This window comes from Bacillus rossius, chromosome 13 (assembly GCF_032445375.1).
Source record: "Bacillus rossius redtenbacheri isolate Brsri chromosome 13, Brsri_v3, whole genome shotgun sequence".
NCBI classification, from domain to species: Eukaryota; Metazoa; Arthropoda; class Insecta; order Phasmatodea; family Bacillidae; genus Bacillus; species Bacillus rossius.
Window position 1 is genome coordinate 3435977 of NC_086340.1, and position 14513 is coordinate 3450489.

At 38.3% G+C, this 14513-nt stretch overlaps 1 protein-coding gene across 2 annotated transcripts; it reads right to left on the reverse strand.

Moving 5' to 3' along the window:
* Nucleotides 1–701: 701 nt before the first annotated feature.
* LOC134538118 (molybdate-anion transporter-like) lies at nucleotides 702–14435 on the reverse strand. Of its 2 annotated transcripts, XM_063379149.1 has the most exons (3): nucleotides 14339–14429; nucleotides 12125–13724; nucleotides 702–9955 (listed from the first exon to the last, which is right to left on the reverse strand). In XM_063379149.1, the coding sequence occupies exon 3, from the start codon at nucleotides 9923–9925 to the stop codon at nucleotides 8594–8596; it is 1332 nt and encodes a 443-aa protein (XP_063235219.1). In that variant the 5' UTR covers nucleotides 9926–9955; nucleotides 12125–13724; nucleotides 14339–14429; the 3' UTR covers nucleotides 702–8593. The 2 variants fall into 2 exon arrangements, with proteins under 2 accessions (XP_063235219.1, XP_063235217.1); XM_063379147.1 differs by lacking the exon at nucleotides 12125–13724 and having other exon boundaries at nucleotides 14339–14435.
* Nucleotides 14436–14513: the final 78 nt, after the last annotated feature.

A 14513-nucleotide genomic window follows, 5' to 3' on the forward strand; every position in this document is an offset into this window, starting at 1 on the left:
GACGTCAAATATGTGCACCTTTAGCTATATGCACACATCCAACCTTAAAGTTCAATTTTTCCCACACATGATTAACAAGTCCGGAATAATGGAAGCAATAGCCTCTTCAGTTCTGTGTCTCAACTCTGGCAAATCATTAGGTGGCAGAGGAACGTAGACACAATCTTTTTTAAGGCCCCAAAGGAAAAAAAAATCATATGGCGTCATGTCAGGTGAACCTGTAGGCCAGGGAATTAAGAGCTCTGTCATCTACAATTGCCCATATCATCGGGAGATGTTTTTGCAATATGGGGTATCACAATTAAATTTTAAACAAAATGCACGTTAAACAGAAATTACAGGTTCACTCTTAGCAAATTGCAGAACACAAAAAGCTTTACGCTCAGGATTCGCCATTTTACATAGGTGGCAGTGCAAGCGAGAAAACCAACAAAGCAGTACTCGCAAATGAGCTTATCTAATGAAAACTGAATTACTGTTTAATTGTGAGCTTTAACCAACATTCTACAATGTTTACAGTTGATACTATTAAAAATTATATCCAGGACAGTCTTTTATGGACATACTGTCTATCTGCACAATAACTTGTAATTTTTAATTTAATTTTTAGAGTGTAACCTATGGTGGCAGCTAATACCATTCTCACATCAGGAAATATGGCACTGTATTAAAGGTTTCAAATTTAAATTAATAAGACAAAATTTGACAGTCACAGAGATTTTTTTAATATGATAAATTGAATACACGAAAACAAAAAATACTGTACATATTTTGTTTGATCTACCAGCAGACCAAAAAATTTTTGCACAAAACTTGAAGCTATCACAAAAGTGTTCACTGCCAATTTTTTTTTGTACATATACATAGATGTTTTTATTAAAATATGAAGAATACAAGGAATAATTAATATTTCAGCACCTTCAACAATAAGACTATTGACAAGTAGCAACACAGATACCTAGCTATTAATACTAATACTAAAATTTAAAATATATTAACTTGCTGCAAACAATATGTGATGATAATCAAGGGACTTTAAAACATGCAATTATTGTTAAACAATTCATCTTTTTCTATCATAAATCTTTACACCAACAAAATACCAGCATTTGCAATATCACATTCTTTAACAGTTCCTACATTCCAATTAAAAATAATGTAAAATATTCTCACTAGTCATTCCTAAATTATAGGATACACTCTACACACATACACAAAAAACCTCCAAGTAACATGGTTTCTAAGTTTTTGAAGTGAAACAGTTTTGGGCACTACGAGAGTAAAATTCCAAGGCCGAATTGTAATGCAACGTTTTCATGAAACACTGTTTTGAAACGTTTATGAAGCAAAAAAGAAATAGAATAGGTACTTGGCCAAAGAGATATAAGTGCAAAAGACGTTTCACTTCCATCACGTGAATTGTGTTACACATGCGCTTTCTTTTTCTTCCAATAATTATGTTTCTAAGTGCTTATATTCTCTATTCATGCAGTTACTGTTAAAAATACTCATTCCTGCTATCAAATATTGTAATACGGTAGGTACAACATTGGAAACTCATAAAAAATACGTGAGACAAGTGATGTCAGCAAACCTGGCAGCGTGGAGAGTAAATACGTTTTTTTACAATGTGTTTTAAGTGCATGAGAGTAATAGCATCTAGCGGCATGAAGTGAAAATAGCTTGAGAACAATGCAGTAAATTGTTTCCCGCTGCGCCAATGATAATTGGCCAGAATTTCCCATATTATCGTTCTACAATATTTGCCGCTATACAACATGACTCCTTATAAAAACACTTTAATACAACTGTGTAACTGAATATAGCATGACTGGAATATTTAATCTTCAAATTTCGAACTAATGTTTATGAAATGCACTTGTACCGAGGATTTAATTTCAGCTTTTTGATATCTTTTTTTTGTGTTTTATTTTAGTCATAAGGGTTAAGTTAGTGTGTTTCCAACTGCCAGAGATGTTCGTCTAGCCTTGTTTGGATGGACCAGGATAGTTTCATGAAGGTAATTCCAAGTTTTCAACTTAGTTGGAATGTACTATAGAATATAAACACATGGCCACTAAACCAACGACAGATAAACTCACACAGCACAGTGAATATTCAGCTGATTTTGCATAATGCTTTTATCAGAGTTCTGAATAAAACAAACTGCTAAACAAAGATGAAAAATTACTTACAAAAATATTTCACAAGTTGCTAAATAACAGTTTGAGTTGATAACTATCTTAGTCTACAGCACCATTAGAGAGAGACTCAAAGCATTAGAGCTAAGTGCTTGTGTTGATTTAAAGTAGACATGGGAAGAATTGTCGAGCAATCAAAAATAAAAACAAAAGCAAGATTTTTTTTTCCATCCGGATACCATTTTTTTTTGTCGAACAATGACACAAACAATTCAAGCAAGATTTTTTTCTATCACACAAAATTTTGTGTACACAGCTTTTTTCTCAAAAAACCTTAAAAGAAATTGATTTAAGAAATCCTTTTTTTTTTCCTTATCAAATTTAAAAGTATGGTATAGGTACAATACCTAAAAGTAAGTGATGTTTTGGTTATTGCGAACGTAATACTGTATAGTTACATACAACAGGGATTAAGCAGTATGTACCAGTGCAACACATGTTAAGATCATACATACTATAAGATGACAAGACAAATTAATTGAGTTTAATAATTAAACATAAAGATTTTATCAACAACATCAACAAATTACACAATTACAAACTTTGGTACACAGATTTTTTTAATTACCACAGTTTTGTGCTTCGAGCATGCTGGAGTTAGTTAGCAAAACAATTTATGCGAAAAGCACAATCTACAATACAATGGACACATTAAAATAAATTAGTAAAAAGTTAACTAATGAAACATTCCACAAACAAATATTTTTCATATTTAGCACCAATTTTTTTTTCCATGAACAACAAATTTAGGCTCTTTCCTTGCACAGGTGGCTACAAACTACAAGTGTGTTGATTCAACATTCCCACCTGTTCTAAAAACTAAAAAGCAAACAAAAAAAAAAGTTCATTTGCATAACAATACTGAATTCACGTCGAAGGTGGAGATTTCTCTGTTTTGGGTGGCAGTTACCTACTAAATTCTCCTGCTTTATATATTCTCGCCTGAGAAGGCACAGTTTCCTGATTGGCTGCAGCTTAGGGCCAATCACAGCCTTTCTTTTTATCTGGTTGGCTGGTTGGTTTGGTCAATCGGAGCTGGGCTTCTGTGTTTAGCTGGGGCTGCTAACCAATCAGTGACCGTCTTTTTTTTTTTTTTTTTTGATGCAGCGCTAGGTTTTGAGGATTTCTGAAGAGTGGGTCCCATATTCTACTTAATTTGTATCCATCCTCTTTGTTTATGTTTGATGGGTGTTTTAATATTTCTACTGCTTCTCAAATTTACCTTTTATTATTTTGGGAGATGTTGGCTATGGTGCTGAATTAGTCGAATTCAATGCTGTGGCTTGTTTCCATGGTGTTTTCTGCTATGGCTTATCATAGGTTTTCATGTTTACAGTCACTGACATGTTCTTTAACCTCAGTGATGATTTATCTGCTAATTTTTCGTATGTAAACTTTGCCACATAATCCTGAAATCAATGTAAACACCGGCTAGACTTTCGCCTGGAGTTTTATCTTTCACTGATGTCAAGAACCCCTCAATCTTATTTAACGGCTTTAAAAATTCTATTTTGTGCTTTCTGAGAATTCTGGCCATTTGGTCTGAAGTTCCTTTAATGTAAGGTATAAAGGCTTTGTTAGCAAGATGATCGTTGCTGTTTTTTTGTTTTTGAGTTGGTTTCATGGCTTTCCTTATTTCGTATTTCGAGTAACCATAAGCTTGAAGAGTCGTCTCTTTACCAAGTTTGTCTTATTTGCTCTGCTAACCACAATGGAAATAACTGTTCTCTTTTGAGATGGTGGGAGATGTTAACTGGCTTGTAGATACCTGTCTTTGCGGGTTGGCTTTCTGTAAACTCTGACCTATGTGGTTCTTCTCTCCCCTCGTCATAAAGACATTCAGAAAGGGCAGTTTTTCCATCCACTTCCACCTCCATGGTTAACCGCATATTAGGATGGACGCTATTCAAGTGTTTCAGGAAGTCTTGCAGCTTATCTTCGCCACAGCTCCAAATCACAAAGGTGTCATCAACAGAGGTACCTGTACCAGCACTTGGGTTTGAGCTGGCCGGTATTTACTGCTTCCTCTTCGAAAATGGCCTTGAAGATGCTGGCTAAGACGGGAGAGAGGTGAGCCCGTGGCAGTGTCTTCCTGTTGCTTGTAGATCTGCCCCTTCCTTGAAAAGTGGAAGGAACACTGTGTTCTGCGAGCTTCACATGTCTCTGCTCAGGTTGTCTTCTCCCAGACGTGCGAGGAAACTCTGAAGGGCTTCTGAGACAGGCACTTTGGTGAAGGAGCGATACCACGCCAAAGCTGACCAGATGTGTTAGTTGAGGAGAAACTTGTTTAAGAATCGCAATGAACTGTGCATAATTGGAGTGGGTTCTAAAGGTTGGATTATTCTATTCAAGTGTCTGGCTATTGGGTGGATAGGAGAGCCAATTGCACTAACTACGGGACGAAGAAGAATGTCCTGCTAATTTATATTCGGTCTCCCGAGTCAGCCTTACAGGAAGACATATTAAAAAAACATCAAATCATCAAAGATGTCAGAATTCAGACATTGTATGGGCTTCTCAAAAGTTGATATTACAAACAGTGACACTTGTTCACTTGCAATCTGGCTCACGAAGGTAAGAATGTAAAAGTATGTATTTCTGCAACCTTCACCACTGTGTGTTAGTGCAAACTACATAGATTGCTGTCAAAAGAAAAAAATAAGTAAAATTATAGGCAATGAACAGTTTCGCTCCCAAACACAACCCTTCTTCTGGCTGCGATCACATGGCTCGGAGTTTCAGTGATGACGTAAACCCTGACCATGATCCAACCAAAATTCAGCACCGAGCCTAGCCTTATTGGTGCAAAGGCCAGCGCAGTTAGGTTGGCCTTTATTTTTGGTGCACGATCAAAGTTTGTAAAACCCAATATAATGCAATATGTATTATATACATAAATAAATTTCTTACCAAGGCAAGTAAGTACAGCATACAACTAGCATATGTCCTAAATTGTAATACTAGACTAAGCACATCATCTGTACAAAAACACAACTATTGCAATTGCAATGCGACTCACATCAAAGTTTAAAATTATCCTTGACTACCTGGTACGGAACACAGATGCGTTTCAATCGTACTGAACAAAAAAAAAAATGCTTCAAACCAGACACTGATTATGGACACCACTTTTACGTCAAAACTTCAGCCCGGGAGCCCTCAAGCTGCAAGGGCCGAGCATGATCGCGATTCACAGCCGACACCTCATCTCGCTGGCTCTCCAACCAGCAAGCCATCACGAAGAGCAATCCTACCAAGGAGCGTTGTAAAACACTTTGTTTACACCTTGAGGCCTATGCCGCACCTCGCAGAAAACCACGCGATCATCTCAAGTCCGTTCTTACACATCTCCAACTCAAGGTGCCGAAGACACACCCTGGTTTTCTCAGTCAACTAACTATCCAACAACTAGAATGTTCGCAAAAAAAAAATTCAAGACGCAGTCAACAAATGATGTCTCATAGATCTCAAGCAACGTTTCTGACTCAAAATAATAATTTTATGTATGTATTTATTTGTGATAAAAAGAAAAGTTTATTTGCGTATATGTACACATTTTATCCCATTATACAAATGTACGCATGCTTAAGTTACTTTTACTTTCTTAATTTCAGAGCCAAAAATACAGCAATCCAATGGTTGACGGATAAATATTAAGGAATAACATACAATGGAAAAAAATTAAATTATTCTCAACACAGAATTCAAAGAGACTGCACATTACTCTCTTACATTTCACAAAACGCAGTCAGAGGGATGTCTACAAAGTGGTGTAATTTTCGCTCTGAACGACTTCTTAGCGACAAAACCAAGCCAACAACGAATAAATTTCACGGCAAGACAAAATCTAAAGTGCTCGAAAGCAGTCAAAAAATTTTTTGCTGTACATGCAGACAAAGCCAGAGGGCAAAATGTGGCTGTTGGTGGTTTTACTAGAAAATGCTTGCATGAAACTCGCTGGTCGTAAAAGCAATCGGAGAATGTAGCAGTTCAGTTGCGGAGTACGATGTGGTGGGGAACATGGTACAGGACAGTGAGGTGGACTGCTTAGCCCGACAGCAGCAGGCTTCATATTCAAATTCAACCTCGAATTCCCCCGATGACGAGAAACGTTGAAGAATTACTTCCAGATGAACCTTCGAAATCTGCATAGGCTCAATGTCGAGAAAGGGGACAAGATGTACGCGTGGAAATAAATAAATTACTGCTGCACAAAAAAAAATCACAACATTAAAGAATGCTGCAACTTCCACATAATGCGACTACATGAGAATTTTCAACGATAAAAGTCATATTCAACACTATGTAAAACCAACTAATATGAGCCACACACAAAATTCATGATCTGTAACTTGACAACTCCCGAATTAAACAGTCTCAACCCTATAAACACACAATGGAAACTCATACTATTAACTTTTCAAAGCATAACTGCTTCAGATACATCACAAACACTCAGGCATAGATAATACCTTAAAACTGTATTACCGACTAGTTTCATAATTGTGTACCGATTACAATAATACAGTGTAGTTCTTTTATTTTTACTAGAAGGAAGCATTAAATATGAAGGAAAAAATAATCCTAAATCGAATGATATTGACTTGGCCCAATAAAGGTTAAATTTGTCCTTCAATGAAAATCATATTTTACTGTATTATAAACATTTTTTGCTATTATTCTTTACAACTATTATTATAATTCTTGCAATGAGGAACATTTATCTTAACCATTTTATTTCCATAAAATTGTGTTGAAACTAATATTATGGTCAAATTATATTTGATCAATTAATTATACATAATACCTCTACATCCAACTTCATGTCTTTCAGTTTTAACAGCAATATTTTAAATTACGTACTCTCATAAGCTAATTGAGGTTATGTCAGTTTACTTAAGTACAATAGTTGAGTTTTGTGTTTCAGTGTACCGATACTATCCGTATAGCAAACCAGCTATTAAGTGTTTGTAACATTATTCTTCTCAACAAATACAAACACAAAAGTCAAACATTTCACATTTTGAAGAGAGTTGCAAACTATGATAATGAAACAATAATATCTAACGTGCAGAGGGTCTAACCAACCTTTTCATAATTCAGTTTCACCCAATTCTTATTTTAAAAGCATTTTATACATTAAAAACTCAACAATAATAAATTTTAGGTTACCATATATCACAAAAAAACTGTGCTCATAAATTCATTAATCAAAGCACTCTCTTTGGATACAATTATCACACTACAAATAATTACTAATCATGAGCTAATGAACTTCAAAAGATACAAAAGCAACAATGTTATCACAATAACATAAATACTTCCAATATGTACATTTTTTTTTTAAATAAATTTTTCTAATGGATTATCAAATGAAATAATAATTTTTAATAACCTAACAAAAAAAAAGAGACAAATATTTTAAATAATGCACGTTAACAAAATAGAAAACTTCCTTAAACTAAATAAATACTGTATAGTACAAGGAACAACAAATACAATGTTATGATGGCAAAAACCAGAAAGTAAAGAATTTATTCGATTTTAAGATACCATATTTTTTTTGGATTCATAATTGATGTTCTCCATTTGTTGAATTTCATCAATTCTAAGATGTACATTTGAAGTAAATTGAAGATTTGATAATTGGGGTGCAACCAGGGGTGCAACAACAGGTGGGGGGGCGGGGGGCAAGGGTATTTCCCCCCCCCCCCTCTGAAACCTTGAAGTGGGGGCAAACGGGGGCAAAGAAACTGCTGTGTAATCAATTTTTAGATGATAAAACTGCTTAACCACCTTGAAATACAAATTTTCCCGGGGGACGACCCCCGGACCCCCTGCTTCAATAGGGGGGGGACCAATGATTTGTTATAAAAAGGTATATTGCCCCCCCCTTTGGAAATTTAGTTGTTGCGCCCCTGGGTGCAACGTACAATTATGTCACTCTACATTTACGGCCAGTATCATAAACATACCTGGGAAAAGTATGAAATAAAGCAGGTTATTTGCTGACAAACCAGCGGTGGCTAGCGAACTATCATGTTCAGGTTAAGTACTAACGACTTGCGACGTGCCACGGAATTAGCAGTGAGGCTACTATTCATTTTAGATTGAAAACCTAACACTTAAAAATTTCAAACACAACTTCTCCTCGTTTGAGGTACGGAACGTAACTGCACGGTCAAACCAATTAAAACTTGTGACTATGCGTTGGTAAGCAAACGTTGGGAGGCTAAGGAATTATTTTTTTAAAAAACTAATGCACAGTTGGCCTTCCCCTTTTTCTGACGAAAATATGTATACTTAAAGTGAAATGTATCTTAAACTTACTCGACAAACTCCGAGGACAAATGGGGAAGTACATGTTAGAACTGAGTGATGGCGATGGTTGGTCAGAGGGCCTCGAGGGCGCCCGGGGCCTGCCTCGCGGCCTGCGTCTTCCCCCGGAACAGCACGGAGAAGTACCTGCTGAGGGCGCTCGCGAGCAGCAGGAAGCAGGCGCACGCCGAGAAGGCGACGTGGCTGGAGCCGACCGCGCCGTGGCCCTGCCTCAGCCACAGCAGGCTGGCGCAGGTCAGCAGGTTCATGGGCACGCGGAACCAGCTGATGATGCCGGCGCGGAGCTCCTCGGGCACCACCTCGCTGCGCAGGTACGTGATGGCGGGGTAGTAGGCCCCCACGGCCACCTCGAACAGCAGGAACGCCGCGAAGCAGGCCCGGGCGTGGGCGCGGGCGCTGGCCAGCGCGCTCGCCGCCAGCGCGACGAAGGCCAGCGCCAGGGACGCCGTGAGCAGCTGGTCGGCGCGCCAGCCACGAGCCAGCAGCAGCGAGTACAGGGACGAGCCCACCATGATGCACACCATGAAGCAGGAGAACACGATGCCGAGCGGCGGCCGCACGGGCTCCAGGACGGGCGTCCACAGGAACACGAACACGTACATGACGGACTCCAGCAGGGACTGGACCGCCCCCAGGAGCAGCAGCGACGCGTCGCCCCCCGCGAAGATGACGCGGAGGGCGCGGCACACGCCCGGGCCCCGGGCCGGCTTGAGGCTGTTCTCCTGCCAGGTGGACCGGGCGAGCACGGACGCCAGCGCGAGGCACGGCACGGCCAGCAGGAAGGGCGAGAGGGGGCCCAGGCCCAGCCACTCGGCCGCGAGGTTGGACACCACGCCCGCCAGGATGGCCAGCAGCCCGTTGTAGAAGGTGGCCTTGCTGAACGTCCGGCTGGTCCAGGCGACGTCGAAGAAGCACTTCTCGACGTGCTGGTGCACGTACCACGCCTCGAAGGTGGAGAAGAGGATGGAGGTGCTGATCCCGCCCAGGACGCGGCCCGCCAGGAGCACCTGGTAGTTGCGGGTGAGCTTGGTCAGGCAGCACGCCGAGTAGAGGACGCCGTAGACGACGCACAGCCTCCTGCGGCCGAACAGGTCCGCCAGCGCCCCCACCAGGGTGCCGAAGGTGACGCTGGACGCGAAGCCCGCCACGTACAGCACCGCGATCTGGTCCTCGGAGTAGCCGTAGTGGCTGTACAGCTTGTACACGTACGGCCCCTGCAGCCAGTCGGCGAACGTCGCCAGGAAGTACACGAGGAAGAACTTGCGCTGCAGTTGGAGGAACGAGGCGTTGGAGGTGGAGTCCGCGGTCGCCTCCGCCCTCGTCGCGACGGTGTGCAGGACGAAGGAGACCACGCCCAGGACGCAGAGGACCGCTATCTCCAGCATCTCGCCCCGGTCATGTCCGCAGCTCTCCGCCTGGGGACAGGTTCCCCACGAGGCCGTCACCACCAGATCTCTTTAACCGCTTCCCGGTTTACATTTCTATATTAACTTTGTTTGAATAATCAAATTATTTTATTGCCATGTTCACACATGAAGATTCACACACGGAACTTCTCAGGGCCAGAGGTCTGCGATTCAGCCTCAGTCTTTCTTGCTTATACCGATATGAACTAGTCAGGAGCTTATTTATTATCAACACGTTTGTTTTTTAATAAATTCAAAACAATATTTTCTTTAAGTCCTGAATTATTCCTAAAAAAAAATAAACTTTCATTGGAGTGTCCAAAGTATTGGCAACACTAGATACGTACACCGATTTATAATATTTATTTGTTTAATTTCTGGAGTTATCGTTGTCACGTGTTTATTCATGTAAAAATATTTTAATATAGTAAAATCATTTTTTCTCGTGAGTAAACAACCGCATTCAGTCGGAAACAGGTTCGAATAACAGTCCGTCCATTCCGAATTTCTGTTTTGCGATGTTTCCTGTGGTCGCTCCAGCTGCTGCTGGGGTGGTTTCTATTGGCCACGACCGACACTGTCTGCAACGTGACTCGACTTGTGTCTGCGTAGTGAACTCGTGAGTGAGAAGGAAAACACAGCATTTAAAAAAAAAGTGTGTGTGATGAAGTCTACAGCCTACAAAAGTGAAACTTCTTGCTTATTATATTATTGGGTACAGGAAACATAATTTTCTTTGGCTGAGGTCATAGATCAAAAAATATATGCAAGTATGCCAGCACTAATTGTGCTATTATTGCGCAAGTATTGAAGTGTGAAAGTATTGCAACTATGCAAATTTAAAGTATGCAAGTGTGTAAGAATGTAATTATGCAAGTATGCAGCATTATTTCTACCCCTCCTCTGCTGTTTCTTCCTCTACCGATTCCCCCACCTAGTTCCTAACTATTCCCCTCATGCGATCAAAATTATAGCCCCCTCAGCAAAAAAAAATTCACTTAAAAAAAATATGAAAAATGTATTGATTTCGAATAACAATATACAATCTCATTTGGCTCGGAAGAATGCTCCTTTAACATTCATTTAGAAATCACAATTTACTGTGGATACAACCAGGGTGGGCTTATTTAAACCGGTTTAAACAAGTATGTAGTGTTTATAGAAAAACAAATGGTTTCACAAAAACCTAATTCCTCTCTAACAACAAATGTTTGGTCATATTTAATGTTTCTTGTTATTTAACAAAAAAATTACATACTAATCAAAATCTTATCATTTTAATTATCTGAATAAGTTGTAATTCATACCAGCTGAATACTCCTCTAAAATTAAAAATATTTAATAGTTTAATTCCCTTTCTGTGGGAAATTTCAGACTGTACTGTAAATCTCCATTCCGTGGGAAACACCCAGTCTATGGATAATACTCTTCCTGTGGGGAAATACCCTTTCTGTGGTTAAGTCGCAGTCATATGTGCAGGTCTGCTGGACTTCAGTTACGTGATGTTATAACTTTTCTGGTTCCACATGAGTGGCAGAAAACAGGATGTTGTATGGCTTTCATTTGAACACAGTGAGAATAAAAATAAAGAGGTTGGTTAGCCATTGCAAAGGAAAAGATTTCATGGTTTTATTTTCTGCCCAATTAAGTTTTTTTTTAAAAAAAGATTTTGATGTTATTGTTTTATTTTTATAAATTCATAAAGATAGTATTTATTCAACAAATAGGTATAGTGAACACAAAAACATTTCATGTAACTACATAATTTCACTAAACTAGTATAATTTTTAAGTTGATACATGAAAATTTTTACAATAAAATGTACCTATATTTTGTAATAAGAATACATAGAAAAGAATTCCTCACAAAAAAAAATAACTGGGCAAGTATTTGGGTGTTGGAAAAAGTACCTGTGAAATTGAGGTAATAACAGATAAAATCCAAAAAATTCAAATTTTTTTTTTTAACCATTTCATAGATGCCATTTTTTTTTTACAAATCAAGCTTGATAACTGGTATTCATCGAACTAAATAGTGCTTTAAAAATTATTACAATTATTGTGACTTGAGTTAAGTTCTGTTCAAATGCGGACTAATTCATGACAACAGTTGTATCTTGGTGCTGTATGGGGTATTACTTGCAATTCAGTGTTTGAAGTTTATTGGCATGCAAATCACCTTAAAATATCGTCCCAAGCTATTGCTGAAGTCCAGAGACAGTATCGGTCCACGTACAGTACGGAAACTCTGAGCACAATGGTAGATAAGCAAGTTACATAATGCCTACGCAGCTCTTATCACAAGAGGCTTTTCCTGTTTCCTGTGCGTCGAGGAGAGATTATAGCAATCAGTCCTCACAGAGCTCGCAAAAGTTCGCGCCAACTACATTCACAAGTAATTGTCGTGGAGCAAGTCAATGTGAACACTCAGTACTAATGGATGAATATGCAAGGATGGAATATTCAACCCTCTCTCATGCAGCTCAAGCCATTTCACGCAACAGCAATCATCTACATTGTTAGAAATGTGTCCAAATATTTTATAACCTATATAATTCAGCTTGAAAGTATTTTTTTACAATTTGTAACACCATAAACCTAAAAACACCTTCAAACATACAAATACAACGTAATATATTAATTAGAATAATTCATGATTATTTAAAAAAAAATAATAATTACTAAACTCTGTTATTAGACTGATATGTTGTGAGACAACTAGGCAGAAATAGGTTCAGCGACATCAGTAAAACATGGTCTTAAACTTGGGTGCACAACATCCCCAACTACTTAAATAACTCCGGCCAAAAAACCCCCACTGGATGAGGCACTCCAAACACGTCTGGTAACTGTGTCCATAGCAGGTTCAGCACACGCAAACTTGAGTGAAGCATGTTTAGAAACTGGTCCTGGAGACGAGGCAACCTAATAACCTGGCCACTTTCAACCAGGCCGGAGAAACATCTGTAACACCTACTCAGCACGATCCACTCAGAGGCTTATCTGCTGTAAGAACGTGTGTCTCGATGTGTACAAGAATGGTATTAATGTAATACTATATCGTATTGGCAACAGATGTCTCTCAACCTGTAATTCTGTTTCAGCACGTTGTGTATGCCAAATCTCGAGTTAAACACAAACTAGTTTTATGTTTATCTTTGTATATTTAGTTTACATTCAAAATGTTTTATATTAAGTATTATTTTGCTATGCTTTATTATTTCATTTTTCTAATATGCAATGTTAGTCCAGAGAAATGTAAATGTTTAATGTTGTTAAGTGTAAGAAAAGGAATATCGCCTTAACTTCGCCACCGATAAAGATGATAAATAAATAAATTATATTACGTTTCTGTGGCAGACTCTCTAATACAAGGACGGCCAACTGGTGATACACGGGCATGACCTGGCCCGTAACATCATTTCGCGCAGCCACTTACGCAATCTCTCAACAAAGGAACAGTATCATCATCAGGTGTGTTAGCCATCCTTGTACCCATGCATGTAGAATAAGTTGTCAGGAGACACCATTATCAAGCCATCACATTCTCACACAAATACTAAAAAATATTTTTCTATATTTATGTAATGAATGAATAAATGAATAATTTATTTTTTACGTGCAAAGATTATTTACCTGCTAGCTACATTTTTCAACTCAAAATACTTAGCAGATTGAGGATTTAGTCAATGAAAATAAGCATTTGATTATTGGCTAATGTATTATTGAACTTTTATTTATTTCATTTGTTCTGTGGAACCAACATGGTGTCAAATTCTCTGAAATATAGAACATGTTACATATAAGTACAAATACATTAACATAAATTTAAAACATAAGTTTAGATGAAAAACTTTTCTAATTTATTAAAATACAATACAATATGCATTACATGATACAGTGTCAACATGAGAATGGTATAAATTAAATCTTGGCCACATAAAGTAAAATTTTGAAGGGTAAAACAACCAAAATAAACAAAGGAATGGGGCTTAAGTTTATGTTTGTGTGGCCAGGCAGCTGATCTAGTTGTGCTTATCCCAATAACCATCTCTATGTAATACTATGTTGATTGTTGCGGAGTCTAACTAAAACATTTATAAGTTCTCAAATTGCTTCTTTAAAATATTTAGTTCTTCTGTTACATCCAGGATAAGTCTATAAAAGGTCATTGATTATAAAATGCTGAATTAACTTAGTCTGCATAATTCAAAACGTAGATGATTGAAATTTAAAAAAATTGGGTCAAAATAAAAATCTTCACCAGATGTCTATACATATCTAACCTACAATAATCTTTCGCTTTTTATGCTATGGTTTTATATAGCTAAAGAAGCTGTAACAAAATGTTTAGAAATAATTTGAATACAAATTAAATCATCAGTTTTTTTACCTATAAGATGAATTTGATCGTTGAGGCCTTATTAACCGTCCAAACGTCACTTCACTTCACCCTTCCTTAACTGTTTTCCCCCATGATGAACTTTCACTGCTGTGTTGTCAAAACACCGCGCCCAGCTTCCAACACAGGAAGGTATAACAACACTCGAAATAACTTTAGCAAGTAC

Bases quoted from the DNA above. Each gene is read 5' to 3' on its own strand.
- LOC134538118 (XM_063379147.1), bottom strand. From the start codon at position 9,925: ATGCTGGAGATAGCGGTCCTCTGCGTCCTGGGCGTGGTCTCCTTCGTC.